Source organism: Lissotriton helveticus, chromosome 7 (genome assembly GCF_964261635.1).
Source record: "Lissotriton helveticus chromosome 7, aLisHel1.1, whole genome shotgun sequence".
Taxonomy (NCBI): domain Eukaryota; kingdom Metazoa; phylum Chordata; class Amphibia; order Caudata; family Salamandridae; genus Lissotriton; species Lissotriton helveticus.
This window is the reverse complement of record NC_136068.1, coordinates 937,785,247-937,799,113: the sequence shown is the minus strand read 5'-3', so window position 1 is coordinate 937,799,113 and position 13,867 is coordinate 937,785,247. Positions and strand designations below refer to the sequence as shown.

Here is a 13,867-nt window from a genome sequence, read left to right as displayed (position 1 = left end):
AATCCACTCCACCCAACATCCCGCCAAGGCAAAGGCCTATGTCCGCAGAGCACTTGCACTTATTGCAGCAGGAGGTAGTGGTGATGCTGCAAAAAGGCGCAATCGAGCTCGTGCCAGTGGAGGAGGAAGGCACAGGAGTGTATTCCCTGTACTTCCTTATCCCAAAGAAGGACGGATCTCTCAGACCCATTCTGGATCTACGTCCCCTAAACCTGTATATACTGTCAGAACATTTCCATATGCTCACACTGCAACAGATTCTTCCCTTATTAAACCAGGGGGACTTCTTAGCAACCTTAGACCTCAAGGATGCTTATTTCCACATACCACTACACCCGTCCCACAGAAAATACGTCAGGTTCACTATCCAAGGCAAACATTATCAGTTCAAAGTCCTACCCTTCGGAGTCACCACAGCCCCAAGGGTGTTTACAAAGTGTCTGGCGACAGTAGCGGCGCACCTCAGGAGGCAGGGCATCCATGTCTACCCCTACCTGGACGACTGGCTCGTTCAAGCCAAGTCAGAACAACAGTGTGCCGCGGACATGTCGACTACCATTCACCTCCTTCACGATCTAGGTTTCTCGTTGAACTACCCAAAGTCGCACCTTCAACCGGCGCATGTCCGGCAGTTTCTAGGCGCGACGATCAATACCCTGACAGCCGTGGCTCAAGCAAACCAAGTCAGGATAGACAGCATGCAGTCTCTGATCCTGAAGTTCAGATCACAACACTCACTTCCAGCGAGAGTGTTCATGCAGTTGATAGGCATGATGGCCTCCTGCATCTTCATAGTCCCTCACGCACGGCTACATATGCGCCCGCTCCAGGAGTGCTTAGCAAATCAGTGGACACAGGCTCAAGGACAATTAACAGACCTAGTGTTGGTTACCAGTCGGGCATACGACTCTCTGCATTGGTGGACTCCACACAACCTTTGCAAGGGCCGACTGTTCCAGGAGCCAGTGCCACAGATTACCCTGACAACGGACGCATCTCTCCAGGGATGGGGAGCTCATCTGCTCAATTACACTGTGCAGGGACTATGGACGACGCAGCAACAGAAGATGCACATCAACTATCTGGAACTGATGGCAATCTTCATGGCACTCAAGTCCTTCATTGTACATCTGTGCAACAAGGTAGTGTTGGTCCGGACGGACAACATGACCGCGATGTACTACATTCAAAAGCAAGGGGGCACCCACTCGCCACAGCTGTCTCATCTGGCTCAGGGCATGTGGGAGTGGGCCATTCAGAGGAACATCTTCCTCATGGCAGAACACCTCCCGGGCAAGGACAATCTAATGGCGGATCTGCTCAGCAGACACAGCCATCAAATGCACGAGTGGGAGTTACACCCATCTGTACTCCACCCGTACTTCCAGCAGTGGGGTCATCCGGAGATAGACCTGTTTGCAACAAGAGAAAACGCAAAATGCCAACACTTTGCCGCCAGGTTCCCTCACCCACAGTCGCAGGGGAATGCGATATGGATGAACTGGTCAGGCAAATTTGCGTACGCTTTTCCGCCAGCCCCTCTGATACCGCTGGTGGCAAGAAAGCTAAGGCAGCACGCGATGACTCTCATCCTAGTTGCTCCAACGTGGGCGCGCCAAGCATGGTACACCACGTTCCTCGAACTCTCAGTGGTGCCGCATCAAAGACTGCGCCTCACGCCCAGACTTTTGACGCAGAACCATGGAGAAATTCAGCATCCAGATCCGCAACAGCTCAACCTGGCGATCTGGCTCCTGAAGTCCTAGAGTTCGGATACCTTAACTTACCTCCAGAATGCATGAACATCATCAAGGAGGCAAGGAAGCCAACTACCAGAGCATGCTATGCTGCAAAATGGAAGCGTTTTGTCATTTACTGTACGGCTAATGACATCACCCCGCTACATGCATCTATCCCTAACATCATTTGTTATCTGCTACATCTGTACAAGTGCAATCTAGCGTACACTTCCATTCGGATACATCTATCCGCCATAGCGGCTTATCTTCAGAACAGGCAGCATCTCTCTGTCTTCAGAGTGCCTGCCATTAAAGCTTTCCTTGAAGGTCTGAAACGAGTCATTCCCCCAAGAACACCACCAGCTCCGGTGTGGAACCTCAATGTGGTCCTCACCAGACTGATGGGACCTTTTGAGCCGCTGCACTCGTGTGAACTCCAGTTCCTAACGTGGAAAGTAGCTTTCCTAATAGCTATTACGTCACTGAGGCGTGTTAGTGAGCTACAAGCGCTCACAATCCAAGAGCCTTTCATTCAGATTCATCCAAATAGGGTAGTGCTACGCACTAACCCCAAATTCCTTCCGAAGGTGGTGTCACAGTTTCATCTCAACCAAACTATTGACTTGCCGGCATTCTTTCAAAACCCACAAACGGTGGCGGAAAGAATGCTCCATACCTTAGATGTACGGAGGGCGTTGATGTACTACATAGACAGGACACAACCCTTTAGAAAGACAAAACAACTTTTTGTTGCCTTCGCACCACAACACAAAGGCAACCCTATTTCCAAAGCAGGAATAGCCAGGTGGATTGTTAAGTGCATCCAAATATGTTATCAAAAGGCCAAACGCACTCTAACGATACCCCCAAGGGCGCACTCCACACGCAAATTGGGGGCATCCATGGCTTTCCTAGGGAACATTCCTTTAGAGGACATTTGCAGAGCAGCCATGTGGGTTACACCACATACCTTTACAAGACACTACTGTGTTGATGTGCATTCCAAGCAGCAAGCTGCTGTAGGACAGGCTGTTCTCAAAACTCTCTTTCAGGTTTCTGCAGCTGGCACGGGCAACCGCCGCTGATGGAGGGACTGCTATGTATTCTATGCTAAGATATGAATTTAGCAGCCCACATGCCTCGAACTGAATATGCTACTTACCAGTATGCATCTGTTCTTGGCATGTAGGGCTGCTAACATTCATATCGCCCACCCTCCTCCCCGGTGCCTGTCGCAGCTGCAGATATACTATTGTATTCAGTCATTAGCATGGACATCCTTTACACTTTTCACTCCATCTTCTGCCACAATGGCGAAAAACAATCTGGGGATGGAGCCGATGCCCATGCGCACTGTAGTCCAGGGGAGGAGCCACCTATCTCAGGATACTTCGAAGACTCTTCCAGGACAACAATGTGCGATCATCCGGACCCAACACTAGGCGGCGATCTAATGCTAAGATATGAATGTTAGCAGCCCTACATGCCAAGAACAGATGCATACTGGTAAGTAGCATATTCATTCTTGTCATCTTTGAATTCCATAACCTTATAAAAGAACTTGACCGTTGGCCTCATTCCTCTATATAGTTATGGAACTTCTCGGTGACTTGCAATATCTGCTAAATATCACACAAACTAAATAAAATAAGCGTGTACTCAGTCTCCGGTAATGAAACACAAAGGTGTTGTTCTAAAATCAAAGGTAATGTGTAAAGTATTTAATCAGTGCATGCACTGAAGGAAAGACCATACAAACAAAATAAAACTCCACAATTCAGGTGTAATATACAGCAAAAGATTTTATAAGTAAAATAAGACCAAAATGACAAAAATCCTGAATGGCGAACCGACATAGAAAGCCACAATGGAGTCCTCGGAGACAACAAGTCCCAAGGCAGAAGGGGTTTTATCAATTTTTATGAAGAAAAATCCTCCTTTAGTGGGCTGACTCTGAAATTGTAGCCCACCTTCAACGTGTACCTGAAAGCCAGATACTTAAGGCTGGTTGCTCCTTCTAGAGTTTTGGAGATTTTTCGCTGAACATTTTAAAGTCCCAATGCAGAATGGGACGTAGTCGGTTTTTTCGGAGGTGCTGGGAGTCTTGAGCAGGACAAAGCTAAAATTCAGTCTGAAAGAAGATTTTTTTCAAAGTTTCCAAACTTTCTCCTGGTACCCAAACAACCATACAATTACTCTTCTTAGGCTTCCAGGACCTCGGGGAAGTGCATTTAGAGACTCTCACGGTGTCAGGCAGAGGCCAACCACAAAGCCCTGTCCTGGTTCCGTTTTCACTGATCAGTTCAGCAGAAAAATACCTCTTGCTTGTTGTGTTTCTGTAGCCACACAATAGGGTAGCCAGCTACAAGAGGGAGCAGGTTCAGTCCTTCTGGGCTCCTCTCAGGTCCCAGACAGCAGGCCCAGTCCTCTTTTGATCTTCCGCAGTTCCGGAAAGTGTTCTGAGGAGGCTTCCTGGGGATGCTACATTTATATCTAGGTAGGATCTATAGGGCGAGTAACACGTGGGCACTCCATACCCAATGGGGTAAAAGTTCCCAGAGGCTACCATAGCCACTTTTTCGGTAGTTGCTGTTCACCCTGCCGCAAACAATCCCCCACTACTCCTCACTCTCAAAATTCAAGACGGGCAAACCTTTCTCCCCTTGTACTGAGCCTGTGTAGCCAGGATAATAAGCAGCCTCCTCTTCTGTGGGCACTTAAACCTGGTTGTGGGGGTAGCTTTCATCTCACTAGGCCTGATGAGAGCCTGATTATGGGAACAAGGGCTGGGGATTTCCAGATGTCACCAAACATTTGCTTGTGACAGGGCAGGTCCCTTTTCAATTGCTGAAGTTTGTGGGCCATCCTACATTGGTGTTCCTGCTAGTGAAAGAAAATAGATCCACACTTCCAGGCCATTGCCTCTGGTCTGGATGCTGTTTTCACACCTCTTTCATCCCCAATTCAAGGCACGTAAAGGTTGGGCAATTTCTGCAGAGCGAATTCAAATTAGTCTTCATCAGCTTCAGGCAGGGTAAAGGTAACTTTCTTAAAGTTACATTTCCAAGATATTAAAAAAAAAATCCAACTTCACCATTAGATAGATTTTTTTAATTAAATATAGAAATTATTATTTGAATGGAGTCTGTGGCTGGTACAAGTCACATGTTACAGATTTAAGATTATAATTTATCCTTTGATCTTTCCTATGTACCAGTCCCAGCCTGACCAGTTACAATGTTGTTTTGGGCCTAGTCACTGGGGGGAACTTGCCGTTTCTAATGTCACGTGTTCCATTCAAATATTATTCACCCTAATATGGGTGTGCTCAGGAGTGTCTTATTTAGTTCCTAAAATCAGATTTTGCCCCCAGTCAAAAAGGTGAGTTTGATGTGTTTGGGCAGCAGGGTTCAAGCTGCTGCTGCTGTGGGGCTACACAGAGCAGGCCAGAAGCCATGTTTTCACTGTCACTTTAGTAGATGGCACAATAAGTACTGCAGTCCACAAGTGGCATATACATTTCCATGCTATGGGTGCATTTCTGCTCTAGATATTATGACTTTATAGGAAAGGTAAATGTGCCACTCTGGTTTAAAGCCACTTTTGACATGTTTTAGGAGTCAAGAGCACTTACACAGGGCTCTGATTAGCAATGTCCCAAAGTTGGAGCTCAAGATTACCAGCAGGCGAGTACCCACAAAATTAAATACATGTGATGGCCACTCAAAAAGGGGTCACTTTACAACAGTGCCTAAACTCACAGGTGACTGAAGAGGCACTTTGCTTTATACCTGACCTATTTTCATTTCCGATGTGTGTTATTAGATTGTGTAATTTTTTCAAATCTTAACACTTCACTGCTTTTTCTCTGTTTTCTTTTTTCTTCTTTACATGCAGGTCTCCCCTGCTATGTCAGCAGAAGAACTGACCAATCAGGTGCTGGACATGCGAAATGTGGCGTCAAGCTTGGATATTTGGCTAACATTCGAAGCAATTGAGAATGGAGAGCTAGGTTAGTTAATAGGCTGCATATGCAAAAAAGCAGATTTTTCATGTGCTTATTTATTTCATGCTATACGTTTTCCCACACATTCTAGGCACCTTGAAAAGTGATGGTACATTTGCCAACGAAATGCAATTTAAATGGAACAGTGCAATTTTACTGCATTGGTGTGTTTAGTGTGGAATAGGGCCAGAAAAAAAGCGTGATAGCATAACAACCAGTTTTAACAACCAAGAGCAGGCTTGTCGGTCTATCTTATTCTTGATCTCCGAAGTGTCAAGTGACGGAAGCAGGCCGCTTCAGAGCAGTATCTGCAACACTGCGGTCAATTAGAAAGAGGAAGGGAGCTCGGTAACTGGAAACCACGCGGACGTAGGGATATGGAACAGTGCCTACAATACTGTGATAACAAACCGCACACCGAGATATATATTCAAAGCTAGTATTCATTCTCGCATGCATGCCAACATGTAGATATAAAAAAAAAAATATCGGGAGATTGGCTTAAAAGATCGGAGTCTCATGCCTGAATCGGGTCTGTTGGTCTTGTTCTCGCATCAGAATATACTGAAGTATTCTGCTTGAATTGCTTGAGAATTTCCAGATTCGACAGTAATATTCCAAACGTCAGCACTAAAGCAGAATCCTAAAATGGCTTAAATAAGCCCAGGTGTGCCCGAAAATAACTTTAAAACTGCCACAGCGTTCTCTAAATGGAATGCACCTGTTGTTATTGGGACATGCATTCTAAGGTGACTAAGTGCAGCTTTTATAGTTTTGACCCGTCTTTGTAAAGATCTCCTTAGAACACGTTTGTAGTATTAAAACCAGAGAGGGCACCATAAGAAGAGAAAGGTTTAAGTTGCAGTTAGTAGTCACAGAATAAAATGTCTCTGGGCTAGATGTTAAAACCACTGGACGCAAAACACTGTAGCACTTTGTGACCAATATTTTCGCCACCATTGTGCTATTTTGTGAGCCAACCTACGTACTAGTAGGTCAGTTCGCAAAATACTGATTCCTAGTGGGTCGCAATTTGACCTGCCTCATGAATATTGAAGAGGTAGGTCACAAAATGCAATTAAATCCCAGCCATCATGGGGATGGTGGCCTGGTGAGGTCAGCAGGCCCACCATGTTTCTGATTGCTTTTCAATAAACATTTTTGTTTTTTATTCATTCTTTTCTTAAAAAATTGAAACGTTTAAGTAACATTTTTTGAGACTGGGCAGTTGTCTACTTTAAAAAAATATATATTTGACACTTTCATGAAGGGAAATTCCCTTGGGGACCTCTTCATGTTTGAGAATAGCTTATCATCACATTTGTTGTCTGTAAAGTATTAATATTTTCCAACCGGATTTCGGTCAAAACATTAACATACCCATTCCGATTTGGGATTTGGGAGGCACACTTTAAACACACCTCTTCTAACAACTGAATTGTTATTTGGTGTCAAACTCAAATTTCGTTTCCTTAGCATGTTACACAATTGCTATTTGTGTTTCCTGCATGACAAAAAGCCATTTGCTGTCACAAAAGGCCTTATTCTGTGAATTGGACCTTTTGCAGTCTCAAAAACGCTACATACTTCCGTACCTCTATAACTTGCAGTTTGTCAACGTAGGAGGCAGAGACTGTGGCACTGCCTTCACAAAACACAGAAATGAGCATTGTTTGAGAGAAGGGCAGATGGAAGGTCCTGCTTTGTTTTATCACAGCATCAGGCTGATTGCAGAAACAGTCCAATATATTTGTAGACTGTCGAGTTGTTTCAACATGGGAGAGTTAAAATGTGAATGTGCTCTGTGAAGAGTTAACAAATGCTATTGGGCAGTTAGGGTGTGTCATGAACCTCGCTAAAAAGTCAACAGAGCACAAACAGATGTCTGTCTCATAGGTTAAAAGAATCAGGCCCTCTGAACAAGCTCTCCCAACAGGACACAAAAATGTGTGTTGAACCCAAGTACTGTTGGAGAAACCCTTGAATATAATGTTTACGTCCCCGATAACTGCCAGAGGCAGACACATGACAATGGTCATATTTGCAGTTCTTCCTGGTGATTGCCAGTGCTGAGCTATAGACTTGACTATGTTTGTTCCTGTGTGTGCGCTGGTGGTGGGGACTAACCAATGCTTCATTTGTGCTAGCAGTTGCAGGTGGTAGGCATCAGGACTACATTTTAGGGAAGAAGTGATTATTTTTCATCAGCAGACTTTGACCCAGAAGGAGAGAGAAAGGCATAAAATGGAAAAGGAAGGAGGAGAAATTAGGAGAACAGTGACATGAGGGACGAAAAACAACATACAAAAGTTAGATAGGAGACAGGAACTGCAGTGTGTCAGAAAGAAGAGGTATGAGATTGAGTCAAGACAAGGCAGTCTTGGCATCTGGCAATCCCGGCATTCAGGATCAGAAGAGGTGGGTTCCTAAGAAAAATGTTGGTTCTCGCCACTTATTATTTTCATAAGTTAAGCACTGGCACCAGCACTCATTTTTAGGTCTCGCCTGTCGATGCGCATGCGCATCGAGCTTGCGAGACTATTGGGGCTTAAACAGTCTTTAACCAACTTGCAAGGAATCGTGGCGATTCCTTGCAGTGCCCGTGAAATTCAAGCTTAATGCGCATGTGCATTGAGCTTAAAAGCGCGTGCACATGCCCCCAGCCGCCTGCTTGCATCTATTTTCCCTCAGCCGCACTCCTCCCACACCCCCGCTCCGCCTCCTCCCCTGCCTGCCGTGTCGCGTTTCTTCAGTTCCCTTAGCCGCACTCCAGGCCCCTGCTGCTTTCACACCCTCATGCCGCTCTCCCCGCTCCGCCCCCTCCCCTGCCCGCCGTGTCGCATTTCTCCTCCCCCCTCCCCACAGCAATGCCCTCCGTCTTGTTTTACCCGTTTCTTCTTTTCTCTATCTGTCCCGCGTCCCTTTCTCTCTTTGCCTCGCAGCGTCTTTTTTTTGCTTCTGATGCCCGTATGTTTCTTTACAGTATCTCAAGCATGCCAAAAGTTCTTTTGATTTAAACATAAAAAACGACCATGTCTAGAACTTAAAGAGCAAGAGATTAGTGCCTTTCGTTTTTAAACTCTGATTTCCTCAAACAAACATGAGCCCGCGTCCCTTTCTCTCTTTGCCTCGCAGCGTCTTTTTTTTTGCTTCTGATGCCCGTATGTTTCTGCTGTAACTTGTCTCGATTCCATTCCTTCCTCTTTTAATGTCTCAGTATGTTTCGATTTTTTTTTGGTGGGGGGGTCTCTCTCCTTATCCTGCTGTACTGCTTTCCGCTGTGTTAATGTTCTCTCCCATCTTTACTACTTTAATGTTTTTCCCATTCCTCCTGCCTCAGCTATAATACCCGTTATCACTTTCTACTTCCCACCACGCCCTCTTCTTTAATGTTTTTCTCATTCGTCTTCTCCCCCTCCCACTATGGTAGCTCACCTGAATATCAGCGTCCAGCGGATCTTCAATACTTTAGCTAACATCTGGGTTTCTCGTTGCCTTTCTCTAGCTAGCAATCCAATTTAACATTCACCTGCCCCTTTTCTGGCTTTTCAGAAGCGCCTATTCGACGGTATTTCTTCTCCAGGCAATTATTTACAGATGTGGGCCATAATCTTCAGTTGGCTCTCTAGAACACAATATTCCATTTAAAACCACAAAACAGTTCAGGGACGGTGCATCTTTTGAGACAATATATGCGCAACCCATAGATTAAAGATTTCCACCTGTGAGGATAGCGCAGCCTTTCATCCGCTAAACTGGGCACCAGTGAATTGTGCAATACGTCAAAAGGGTGCAAAAAGCGGGCAGAGAAATGGATAACCTGTTTTTTCATATAGCGCTTGAAATCTCCTTTAGGCTCTAGGCGCTGGAAATAGTACGATTTTAGAGTTACCAAAGTGCAATATTACTGCGCACATCGACCGTAGAAGGACGACGGGAGGCTTTGAGCCTACCAGGATTCGAACGTGAGCCCTGCAGATTACAGCAGATGTCAGCGGCGAGCTTGTAAATCACCGAGACTCCGCCACTCATTGTGCTGCTTTAAAAAAAAAATTAACACTGAGTGCGTGGCTTTGCCTTGGAGAAGGCGCATTTTACGTAGAGTTAAGTGAACGAACGTAACTTGATGATGGCTATACTCTGGGATAATACTATTGGGTGGGAAGAGAAATTGCTTCTGCTTAAAGGAAAGCAAAGGGATATTGCAATCTAAACCCAAAATCTATACTGGATTTGAATAGTTTAAATTCTCAAAATATGTTGCCAACTCGAATAGAGTTTATTGTTTACACCTCACAAGACCTCAGTCGGATATCGATATATTTTAATGTTTGCACTTTCTCGATAAGAGGCCAGGCCGTGACCTTCAGCCCAGTGCGCTGCAGCTCATGGAACCGAATCTTGTCAGACCCAGCGCAGCCTTTCATCCTTGCGAACTCCGGGAGAGGGTACCTACCTTTCTATGGGATTTCAAGAGCGCCTTATCTTGGCGCGCCTTGAGACAAGGCAGTTGGTGCTGGGCGCTATGGCCGAAGTTGTTTATAAAATCTATAACTTGGTTCCAAAGGCGATGCGTTTGTGTAGGTGTGTGGTGGTATTGTGGCTCACGAGGATTGACCATGGGGCTATTCACTTCTTTTTTAACAACTTTATTAAAGTAAAGTTTGATTATTTTTGTGCAGGCAACCGAGGGGTTCATTCATGGCTGGCCGGTGGCCGGCCGTACTTTCAGTTTCCTGCTTCTCCAGCTCCTTCCTCTCTGCTGGAAACAGACAAAAGGCGCCAGTGGTGCACAACATAGACGGAGCCATCCGGCTTAATGATTGCTTTGGAATTCCATGTGTTAACAGTAAACAGACCAGAGGCGCCAGGAGAGCACAAGCCACACAGAGTTGCACCCCCACCTCCCCCTCTCGCCTTAGTCAAACGAGGTGTTTGTAACCAAGGCTGCGTCTTCTTTGGTGCGTTTATAATGTACATGGGATGTTTGGGTTCATGCTGGGTAGCGCTGCAGCCATTGACTCTCCCCCAGCCCTACCCTCCTTTGGCTTCTATAACGCACTGTTGTAGTACTGTTAAGGTGGGCTAAAATGCAGGCACTTTCTTCTAAACTAAACATATGTTTGTGGTAATCTCTTTGTTTTAAAGTGCAAACAATGTTTTAAAATGCTGCCGCTGTTACCGAGGACGCTTCTCCACATGATCGCCTGCCTCTCGCACACATGTGAGTGCGTTTCAACTATGTTTTATTAGTACCGTGCTGTGTGTTGGCTTTTTAATATGTTGTCATGGGTCTATATTTTTATAATAATGGCAGCGCTTTAGGCAACGCCACCTGCAGATAATTACCCGGACGTCTGCTGAGGCAATCAGCAGCGCTGCTCTCGAAAAATAACACGGGGGTCCATAGCAGTGCCACGCGACCGGTCCGGCGCGCTCTCCTCTCTGCTACCGGGGGCCAAGACAGGCAGGGATATCCTTAAATTGCACAGCCAACGAAACTCCAGGGCAAATGTGGTAAGGGGATAAACAAGGGCACGGCGAAAACATGGCAACAGTCACCGCATGCAAAACTCGATTGCTGTTTAATTTCCTACCCCACCACCATACACGCATACAACCACTCACACATACAACCACTCACACATACAACCACTCACACATACAACCACTCACACATACAACCACTCACACATACAACCACTCACACATACAACCACTCACACATACAACCACTCACACATACAACCACTCACACATACAACCACCCACACATACAACCACCCACACATACAACCACCCACACAACCACCCACACAACAACCACTCACACATACAACCACTCAAACAACTACACACACAACCGCACACACACAAACACACACATCTGTCGCCCTCACTCTATCTATTCCCCTCACTCTATCTATTGCCCTCACTCTATCTCTCTATCGCACTCACTCTCTATCAATCTATCTATCTATCGCCCTCACTCTATCTATCGCCCTCACTCTATTGCCCTCACTCTATCTATCGCCCTCACTGTCTATCTATCTATCGCCCTCACTCTGTCTATCTATCTATCGCCGTGACTCTGTCTATCTATCTATCGCACTCTATCTATCTATCGCTCCATCCCCAGCATCACTCAGGGGCACCACAGCATCACTCAGCACCACCACAGCATCACTCAGCACCACCACAGCATCACTGGTTCAAATATGTTCTCTCAATGTTTGAAGCTTTAATGCAAATGTCACAAAAAAATGTTAATATTTCACTTCTGTTCTTGTATTTTAGTCAATGAACATAATCTTCACAACAGTTATTTACAAAAGTTTAAGCTATTGCCATTAAAAAATACAATCACTTTTATTTAATTATTAATTAATTAAAAATATTAAAAGCCAATGTTAATTGTAATATCAATAAATTTAAGTAAAGGCAATACAAAACATGTGACATTACAAATACTAAAAGTGTCACATATGCTAAAGTTAAAAGTATTGGCATTGTAAATCACAAAACATAAATATAAAATGTCATTTACAAAACCAATAGCTCCAACTTTCCTACTGCGAGACCTATTGGCAACGCCAGTGCTGACGCGCCTGATCTTACCATACCAAATTAGGTCAATAAGCTCTGAGACCGTCGATAGTGCTTGTAGAGCCTGCCATCTAAGTCACGTAAATACAAAACATGTTGCATTCCAAATGCTATAGGTGTCACATTCGCGAAAGTTATAACTATTGGCATTGTAAATGACAACGCCATCAATTTAGCAATTGTAACAACGAAAAAATAAATAAAATATGTCATTTACAAGACCAATAACTACAACTTTTCTAATGCGAGACCTATTGCATTCCAACGCCACTCACACACGCAACGCCACTCACACACGCAACGCCACTCACACACGCAACGCCACTCACACACGCAACGCCACTCACACACGCCACTCATCCACGCAACGCCACTCATCCACGCAACGCCACTCATCCACGCAACGCCACTCATCCACGCAACGCCACTCATCCACGCAACGCCACTCATCCATTTGCAAAACGAAAAATGTCAAACTCTTCTATTGCGAGACCTATTGCATTTTCAATGCTTGTTGTTGATTGCGACTTATTTTCCATCATCAGTCTTTGATCCAGAGCAAGAGGGAAACATACAGATAAGTTAGGAAAGAAAGAGAAAGACTGGGAGACAGTGACCTAGAAAGAAAGGAGGGAAGAAAGAGATCCTGGAAGAGTGAGAAGTGAGATGACGATACAGAAAGTGTAGGGTGATGGAAAAAACAGGGATGAAGAAGAATCAGCACATTCCCACCCATTCTTACATTTCTTATAAATTATGTAATGCCTTTCACGTTTTAGGCTCACCCACTCAGTAGAAAATTTTTGTTATTCTCCTCCAGGACTATCTGTCCTTTAGAAGAGTGGTTTGCATAATCTGATCTGTTCCCTCCCAAGAGTCCTGTTTTTTATAGGCTAAGTTGATAAATTGGTGATCATTAATCCAGTAGGCAATTTACCGATGTTAGACCAGCACACATGACTTTGACTTCCCCAAGAAGGATCTTGGAGGCCCGTCTCATATCAAGAGTCCAAACCATGAAAACACCTTCCACCTTTATTATGGTTTCCCATAGTCTTCCTATAGTGGCATGTATTGTTATCACAATGGGCTATAGTTTCTGCAGAGCTGTATACACCTTAGTTTCACTGTACTCTCATAACGAGGGGCCTGATGTATAAGAGTATTTTGCCCATTAGGTGTTGTAAAAAATTAGGTTATTAGTTGACGGGGTGTAAACCCTTCTCAAGCAACAACCACAATCCTTGATGGGGTGACTAACAAAAGTAAAACAAAAAATACGTTGTACTTAAATCTCTGGCAGCTTGGCACAATGCAATCAGGCTTAATTTAGAGACAAAGTGTAAAGTATTTATGCATCCCACAAACAGTAATAAAGTAAAAATACAACACAACAAAAATCTCAAACTAATTTAGAAAAATAGCATACATTTTAATAAAGAAAATGATACCAGAACGGTAAAAATTCAATCAGTAAAACCGGGAATATGCAAACTTATTTTTAAAATAAAAATAG

At 44.6% G+C, this 13,867-nt stretch overlaps 1 protein-coding gene across 10 annotated transcripts in view; it reads left to right on the top strand.

Moving 5' to 3' along the window:
* The window catches only part of ARAP3 (ArfGAP with RhoGAP domain, ankyrin repeat and PH domain 3), a 680,145-nt gene that overhangs the window by 548,850 nt on the left and 117,428 nt on the right, over positions 1–13,867 (top strand). For all 10 annotated transcript variants that reach the window (XM_078653517.1, XM_078653514.1, XM_078653516.1 and 7 more), the window contains one exon: positions 5,637–5,751. In XM_078653517.1, coding sequence (XP_078509643.1) covers positions 5,637–5,751 — 115 coding nt within the window. The remainder of the gene's footprint in view (positions 1–5,636; positions 5,752–13,867) is intronic.